Source organism: Propithecus coquereli, unplaced genomic scaffold (assembly GCF_000956105.1).
Source record: "Propithecus coquereli isolate 6110/MARCELLA unplaced genomic scaffold, Pcoq_1.0 Scaffold5, whole genome shotgun sequence".
NCBI lineage: Eukaryota > Metazoa > Chordata > Mammalia > Primates > Indriidae > Propithecus > Propithecus coquereli.
Window position 1 is genome coordinate 17,471,382 of NW_012150840.1, and position 8,890 is coordinate 17,480,271.

At 46.3% G+C, this 8,890-nt stretch overlaps 1 protein-coding gene across 1 annotated transcript in view; it reads left to right on the top strand.

Annotated features, from left to right (window-relative positions):
- The first annotated feature begins 2,848 nt into the window (after positions 1-2,848).
- The window catches only part of ADCK1 (aarF domain containing kinase 1), a 95,704-nt gene continuing 89,662 nt past the window's right edge, over positions 2,849-8,890 (top strand). Inside the window, exons 1-2 of the mRNA XM_012656106.1 lie at positions 2,849-2,989; positions 4,986-5,069. Of these exons, the coding sequence (XP_012511560.1) occupies positions 2,855-2,989; positions 4,986-5,069 (219 nt within the window). The 5' untranslated portion in view covers positions 2,849-2,854. The remainder of the gene's footprint in view (positions 2,990-4,985; positions 5,070-8,890) is intronic.

Genomic DNA, 8,890 nt, shown 5'->3' on the forward strand with positions numbered 1-8,890 from the left:
AGATAGCCCCTCTGTAAGAGAGGCCTGGTTAGGACAGAAGTCAGGTTTGGGAGTGCAGGTCAGGTGAGAGACAGGAGGCTGTACAACAAAACACGTGAAAGAACAGAAGCTTTTTGTTACTCACAGATCCACGAGAGAGGAGGTGTCCATGAGGGCCAATGCAAGTTTGGAGACAGCAGGAGTTCAACCAGTGGGCAGGGTGCGGGGGGAACAGAGAGAAAGAGAGAGAGAGATCTGTGGCCAAATGCTTTTTTGGTGTCCAGAGTGTTACCCAAGCATGTTTCCCTTGGGGAGTTCTAATGGGTGGGTTTAGGGCAAGCAGACACAAGCTCTGTGGAGTCGTGCTGTGACTGAGGGGTGGTCACTGAGGCATATCTGCTCAGTCCACACTGGGTGTCGGGGTCAGTGAGGTTGTATGAGTAGTCCCTTCGGAGCTGTCACTGGGAGGCGGTTGTATTAATAGAAGGCACTCAATCACACTGAGGAACTAGGGGAGGTAGAGACCTGGAAACTGTCAAGGGTTTGACGTGCTTCCGGCATGAGTACGTAAAACTTGTATTTCAAAATGGATGGCAACTTAAAATTATTGGAATTCACCACATGTATTTCTGTATTTATTTATTAACAAATTCTGCCCTTTGTATCTAGTGGAAAAGGCAGATGTGAGACCAGATCATTACAGATAAGCAGTGTGTGATGAGACTAGGGCAGAAAGAATGAGGAATTCCAAGCCATTGGCTCACAAAGCGTTTCATGGGGGTGATGAGGGATTTAGCATGGAGAGATATTCTGGGAGACGAAGCTGGAAAGGCGGGTTGGGGTGAGAATGTGGTGGGCCTTGAATGTCTTGCTGGGCAACTGGAAGTTTGGTAGGTGGAGGAGGTGGGGATGTATGTGTGCACTTGAGGATGGTGGTGATAACAGAGTGGCAGAGTGAAGATTGGTGGGATGTGGGAAGTCGGTTTGGAATGGGAACCGGTTTAGTAGTTCAGGCAAGAGATGATGGCCTGCCTCCTCCTCTCTATTGATTGTTCAAGGTTGTGCCAAATCCTGGTCCCCAAGGTGCAAGTTCTACATATTCTCTTCAGCTTTTCAGAGATGAAGAAATAAAGTCTAAAATAACAAGGAAAAGAAGTCTCATTTACAGAGCATGTTAGGCATTATGTTAAAGCAGCATCTCATTTAATTATGATGATAACCCTATGAGGTTGGTCTTCTCGAGAGCTCCCTTTTATAGATGATTATGGAGGCTCCAAGAGGTTGTAACTTGCCTGTGTGACTGCCACACAGCTGGTGAGCCATCGAGCCAGGCCTCTGCCCAGCTCCAGAGGCTGGGCTCTTAACCGGAAGTTGCTCTACGCTGCCTTCTTAACCTAGGCTTCTCTGGGTGCCCTGCAGGAAGGGTCCATGGGTCACCCTGATGATTTTGAAGGAGGGTGTGTAAGGAGCTGAGGTCACTCAGCCAAATTTTAATTCCTGCTGCTTGGTCTGATTAGGCACCTATGTCTTGGTGGAAACAAAGTAGAGGGCCTCCCAGATTATAGGCGTGAGCCGCTGCTCCTGGCCTCAAAATAGACTTTAAAGAACATGAAGACAAGGCTTGGGGCCAGGTGTGGTGGCTCACACCTGTAATCCCAGCACGTTGGGAGGCTGAGACGGGAGGATTGCTGGAGCCCAGGAGTTTGAGACCAGCTTGGGGAACATAGTGAGATCCCCATCTCTACAAAAAACAAACGAAAATGATAAAATAAAAAAAGAGATGTTTGTAATAATACAAAGGGGAAACAGAGGCATACAGCAGGGAGGTGATGGGTAAGGACCCATTCCGGAGCATAAGCACGCAGGGTGCAGGGTTTGCCCCTGCAGGTGGCCTGGTGGTCTGCTTCTCCTGTGTGGTACTTCTCTCTCCTCTGGCAGCTGCATTGTGGTTAAGGATTTTAGTCTGATGTAGGATGCTCAGGAATGAAGGACACCAGCCATTTGGTACAGTGGCCCCAGAAAATGACTGTGCAGTCACCCGGTGGACTGAACAGGTGCAAATAGAGTGAGGAGAGGTCACAGTGACTGAGAGTATGAGTTTGGTCAAACAGATCAAATCAGCAGGTGCACACTGAGCTCCGAATCATACAGCCCCTACAGGACTGTGAATGGACAAAGGAGTAACAGTCATGGTGTTTGCCCTCAAGGAGCTTACAGTCGAGACAAGGGGCAGTCTACTCTAACCAAAGTAAGTACTTTGAAAACCAACCAGATGTGGAGGGCTCCCCTGGCTGCTTCTGACCAGCTGCCCTCTTTTGACCCGAGCAAAGAGGCTAATGATGCCTGTGTGCGTGGTGGTGTAATGATGATTTACAAGTAGCAATGGTTAACATGCTCTTCTGCTTTTCCTCTCTAAAATAGCATCCTTCCCCTCTGCTTTTTTTCCTCAGTGTTTATTACCAGCTCTGATAGTCTAATATATATCTGTTTGCTTATTATTTGTCATCCACTCTAGAGTGTAAGCTCCACGTGGGCAAAGACTTAAGTACAGGGCAGAGAGTGTTTTGTTTACTCTTTGCCCTGTACCTAGAACGATGCTTGGCACTATTGAAGGAAGAAGGACTTTGAGAATTGACTTGTGCCAGGTACTAAGCTAAGCATTTTATGTACATCATCTCATTTTATCCCAACAACTAGAGGTAGGTATCATTCTGTTTTATAAATGAAACTGAGGCCCACTGAAATTAAGGAAATGACCCAAGGTCGTACAGTCTATAAGTGACAGAGATGGGATGTGAATCCCAGTTTGACTAACTACGAAACCCTCAACCACTACTCTTCCTTGACTTTCTTTTTTTCTGCAGGGTTTGGGGACATGGCCAGAAAGGCTCTCAAGCTTGCTTCATGGACCAGCATGGCTCTTGCTGCGTCTGGCATCTACCTTTACGGTAACAAGTACCTGGACCCTAATGACTTTGGCGCTGTCAGGGTGGGCAGAGCAGTTGCTACGGTAGGTTTTTCTCATTTTGCAGGTAGCAGAGGAACCGCGGTATTACTTGCGGGTGTTCAAATGTGTAGCAGATGAACATGCCTGCCATACACATATGCCCTTACATGTGTCAGGGCTCCATCTACACAGTTGCACAGGCACGGATACATACACAGCCTCTGTCATCTTGGAGTTAAATAGAGTGCGATTGCGTGGGGTCTCTGTTCTGAAGCCTTTACATTTTAGGTTCTGTATCTTATTTTAGTGACAGACTTAGAGGGTCAGCGAACGCACGCTGAAGGAAGACTTAGCAGCTTTGATTCAGTTCCACCAGAAACCTTGGTCTCTCTCTAATGAGCTAGTATGAACTGTTCCTGAAGCAGGACTTATTCTCAGAGTATCTAGGCCTCAGAGAATTTTGGGAATCGCCTTTGATCCCCCCACTGACAGAGAATCTGAGTTGAGTACTTGACATTTAGAGGTTTTCTCCAGTGGCTCAATAGGAACCTCATCCTGATGTGGTCATGTCCTCTTAACCCTGCTGACAGTGACTGTTCCAGACTTTCCTACATAATTGCCCCATGGGTGGGCAGATGACCACATGCCTTGGGCGTTCTTTCCTCTTTTATCTGCTGCAGGATGAACTCATCCTTTCTCCCCCTTGGTGTAGATTCACTCTGACACAGTCTGTTCTGGTTGTTGTTTCACCATTTCCTTAATTCTCAGTGTTGTCAGGGCTCTTCAAGCCTGGCTCAGAGGGTGCCTGTCCTCAAGGGTGAGCTGAAGCATAGAATCAAGACAGACAAATGGACTTTGGATAAACAGCCTATGAACTATGAAATAATTTCCAAGTGCTTACTGAGTGCCTTTTTTTGGGCCCAGCATTGTCTTTTATGCTTTGAGGGGTAGAAACGAAGTGCCTCACCTAGACCCAGCTTTGAAGGAGCTTCTGTATAAGGAATGCACACATAAATGGGTTACAAACAATCTGAATCCGTGCATTGTGTCAGGATGACTGCTGCTATGGTCAGACATAGGTATGAGCACCGTGGCCTGGGAGTCAGGATGACTGTTCTAGGGGAAGCAGAATTTGAATGGAACCTTAGAGATTTCGATAGCTGGAAAGGAGGGAGGAAGTTACTGACCAGTGGTTTGGAAACCAGCCACTAAGCTGTCCATTCTTCAAAGGCCACGCTCTGGTCTTGATCACCCTTGAACACTGTTCCGTGATCTGGTCTTGCTCGTGATTGGTGTTCAGCAAGTATAAGTTGAATGGAATAAAACTTTGGGGAGTGTAGACAAAGGAATGGACTGTTCTTCATATCAACTTTATAAGCCCCCTAATGCCTAGGGTCCCCAGTTGCTGAATTCTGAAAAGGAAGGTTTGGGCTAGATAATCCCTAAGGCCTCTCTGTGCCTTAGATATCTTAGAGCCTGTAATGTTCTGATCCACCAAGGATAAAGGGACCTCTCTGGGAGTTTTGGCTGGTAGTGCAAACATAAATATAAAATAATGTTTATTTGTGATACAGAGAAGGGGGATAAGTTTGTCCAAGGGCGTGCATTCAACTAGTGTTTATCGAACATTTATCTGTGTGCCTGGCATGTAAAAGGTGCTGGGGGTTCCATGATGAACAGGGAGGACATGCTCCTGGGCTCTTCTAGAGCTTAAATTCTATCGAGGGAGAAACAATCAACAATCCTGTAAACAAGGAAACACATAAGAGATAATTTTGGATGGTGATTTGTTATGATAAATAATTGAGAGTTCCTGCCTGGGGAGGGGAGTTGAGCCTCTCTGCAGAGGTGGGATCTGTGCAGAACCCTGAATGCCAGGAAGAAGCCAGCCAGGCTAAGATGTGGGGGCAGAGAATCTTAGGAGAGGGACTGGCCACTCCCCCAGACATAGCAGCTCATGTTAGAGGCCTGCAGCTGCAGGGCTTGGGCAGAGTATAATACTGAGTAATATTATACTTGAAGTCTGAGTACTGAACTTTTCCCTCCCTTCGGTTCACAGACAGCCGTCATCAGTTACGACTACCTCACCTCCCTGAGGAGTGTCCCCTATGGCTCAGAGGAATACTTGCAGTTGCGATCCAAGGTAAGGGACCAATGGGACCCACCTGAGCCAAGCCAGGACTGGGTGAGTCCTGAAGCGGCTGTACAGCTGGCAAGCTTCCTGTGTGCAGCTGGAGGTGGGTGGAGGGCAGTGTAGGGGGCTGAGGCTGGGGCCATTGGCCATGAGGGGTTTGAAGGAAGGAGAGGAGGACCACCTCCTCCTTCACATGGAGGTGTTTCAGTGCCGATGGGTGGGGGCTGTCAGATGGGCATCAAGCTGCATCCCATAGTACTGAGGTTATTAATCTGTGAGATGCTATTGGAGAGGCCAGTATGTGTTTCTGGGGTGTACAAGTGTCTGGGATGACTCAGGAGGGATGTAGGCTCTGTCCCTGAGACAAGTCAGCTGGCTTCTAAACTGCTTTGTCAGGCAAAACCCAATTAAAAGAGATTAAATGCTTTCCTATCCTCTGAAGGCTACTCTGGGGCCTCTTGTTGGCCTCTGAGTGGAGCTGTCGACCCCAAACTCTCTGTTCTCACTTGGAGCAGAGTAGTTGATGTCAATACTACATTTAGACATCCCAGAGAGTTGGGGGATCAAGTAGGAGGGCATTTTTGTGGATGTAGGTTGAGTTTGAGGTCAAGTGCAGATACCTTTGGCCCCTCCAGAGAGAGGTTTGCAATAGAGCGGCATGCCTTTGCTCAGGTGGTCCTCTCACCTAGGGGTGCCCTTAGCCTTTTATAAAATTCCTAGTCATCCTCCTGGACTCAGCTCAAATACCCCCCTCTGTGATGCTTTCCTTCTCAGTCATTCTATGTGGATGGAATAAGTAATCTTTAAATCTTTACTTAAACTTTTTATTATGGCCATTTCAACCACCCACAAGGGTAGAGAGAATAGTACAGTGAATCTTGGTGGAACTGTATCCAGCTTCAGAAATTATCAACATTTTGCCCATCTTCTTAGTCATCTACCTCCTCCTTTATTCATTCCTTCATATTTTTTTATTCATTTTTTTATTTGTTATTTTTGCTGAAATACTTAAATGCCAGTCTTAGGCACCATATTGTTTCATCTGTAAATACTTCAGTGTGTGTCTTGAATAGATGAGGACCTTTAAGGAGACATAACCACAATGCCGTGATCGTACCTAACAAAATTAACAATTCCTTAATAATCTCTAATAGCTAGTCCATGTTCAGATTTCCCTCATTGTCACCAAAATGTCTTTTTATAGTTAGATTGTTCGAATTTGGATCTAAACAAGGTACCTATATTATGTTTGGGCGATATTTCCTAAATCTTTTAAAATCTGTAACATTTCTTCTCTCTCCCTCTACTTTTTTCTTTTTTGAGCTACTTGCTTGTTGAAGAAACCAGATCATTTATCCTGTAGAATTTTCCACATTCAGGATTTGGCTGATTGCATCTTCAAAGTGTTATTTAATGGGAAATACATTTGAATGGTACACAATTCAAAATATATCATATTTGAAACATACAAAATGACCCTCCTACCTGTGTTCCTTAGGTACTCAGTTTTCCTGCCGGGGGGCAATCATTACTTCTTGTGTATCTTTCCAGAGATATCTTCCTATTTGAACTTAATTACTTTATCTTTATTCTTGCCACATATGATAGTTGGTTACATGTCTTTTTCTCTTTTTAGACTATCAGTTCCTTTAGATCAGGAAGTGGGTCTTACTTTTTGGATCTTTTACCTCTAGCAATGGTACGTTGGACTGAGTTAATTTAATATTTCAGTGCCAGGCTTTACCTGCTGACTCCTTGCCTTTTGAGAGGCCTCAGAAAGAGTACAAGGTTTGTAGTCAGAAGACCTGAGTTTGTGCCTTGGCTTCAGGAAATTCATTTAGCCTTTTGGAGCTGCCATTTCTCTTGTTTGTAAACTAGAGACAGTTATACTACTTACTTAGGATTGTATAGATGATATCTGAGTTAGCACCTTGTGAAATACAAGGCAGGTATCAAAACTAAGTCAGATGTCTCCTATAAGTTATGTTCCATGAGGACAGAGACTTGGTCTGTGCTGCGTATCTCCACATATGCAGCACTGATAGCCGTAACCAGGACATAGTAGGTCCTGAGTAAGGGTTTGTTGAATGAGTGAATGAATGAATGGGTGAAATGTTAGTTTTTATGGAGGATCTCAAAGCCCCTGCCTCTAAGACTTATGCCGCCCTGTTTTTCCCTGGCCCCCTTTCTCTATCTAACCAGTGCTATGGACCTTGGAACCCCCCAGAGTGACATTCTGCAGGGGGCTCCAGGCCAGGACACAGGGGCAAGGCCTCTGCCTTGCGGAATCTGCAGAGCAGATGGACGATCAGTATTGTGGAGTCAGTTGCCCATCATGTGTAAGTCATCTGAAAGGCAGTGGTGCCGCAGCTCCTGGAGAAGTTGACAGCTTTTGGGGATGCAGTAAGGAAAGTGCAGCCTGGCATTTGACAAGAGGGCAGCACGTGGTGGCTGGCACCAGATAGCAGGGTGTAGACTGGTCTCTGGAGTTATGCCTGGGCAGGGGGAGCTGGCTGGCACTAAAGAGCACGAGTAAATACCGCAGGAGTGTTTTCTTCCATCAGAACGCTTATCCCTTCTTGTCAGCAGGGCTGATAAAGGAATGAGTGAAGGGTAAAACATAATTATCTCACCTGTCAAGGCAGCATCTCTAGGTCCCAGAGTATGTCAGAGCCAGGAAACTAGCTCGGCAGGCGGTGACTTCAAGCAGCACTTCCAAGGTTGGCACTGGCAGGCTGGGGTCTCAGTGACTCAGCTTTGCATCCAGGGGGCTGGGAGCCAACGTGCAGAAGTGTGTTCTAGAGGCACAGTAGCCCTTTGCTAGGCAACCGAGGGGCTGGGGAGGGGCTCAGGTGCTTTGGAGAATCAGATTCTTGGTGCTTAGGATGCTTATAAACTGAGATGTATGTGAGCTGGCCTGTACATAGAGCAGAAGGAAGTCATTGCTGGTGTAGACATCCAGGCAATGGGCTGGAAAAGGCAGGATGAGTTGATTCTGACTAAGGGGTTGGGATCTAGTGGATACTTGTTAATTTTGCAGTTCAAGAGCCATTCTCGTTTTGGGAAACAGCATTCAGACTTTCGTTTGGGGAGTTACCGTTTCTCAGGTACACTCTATGAGATTTGGGTAGGGCTCACTCCACCTTCATTAGCCAGGCAATCAGTGGAGTCTGTTCTGCTGGCCCTAGAGATTGATTTAGGGATGGGCACTTGAGCCAGTTCTGGCCAGTGAGCATCAGATCCAGGACTTTTTTGGGGATAGTAGCTCTCTCTTTTCTGCTGGCTTAGCTGAGAGGGTAGGATGTTGGCTTAGAGCTGTTGGCAGCCATCTTGCCACCATGAGGGGAAAGCCCATCTATGAATGGAGCTAGTGTTGCAAAGAGATATGTTATTTGAGTCCCTAGATCTGGCTGAGCCTGAAGCTAAACCACCACTGGGATTTGTACTTACTTCTGCCAGGAAATTCCCTTTTTGCTGAAGGTGGTTTGAATTCAGTTTACTGTTACTTGCATTCAGTGAGTCTTGATATACTGGGAATTCTTGGAGAAGCATAAATAGAATTTTGATAGATCACAGAAGTGCCAATAACTCAAGGGGAGAAATGAAATTCAAAAATTCTAGTGCTTAATGAAGGTGAGGAGAGGGTTGGATGGAGCTGAGTAGAATTCAAGCCATTTTGGGCCTGGAGCCAGGTCCCCAGACTCCTGGTCCACTGCCAAGCATGTTGGCTTTCCTATCTGTAGTGTGGTGGCAGTGGCCTTTGCCCCTGCTCAGTTTGTAAGAATGCAGATGAAAAGCTCAGCTTAATTAGACATTGTGGGCTGGGTGTG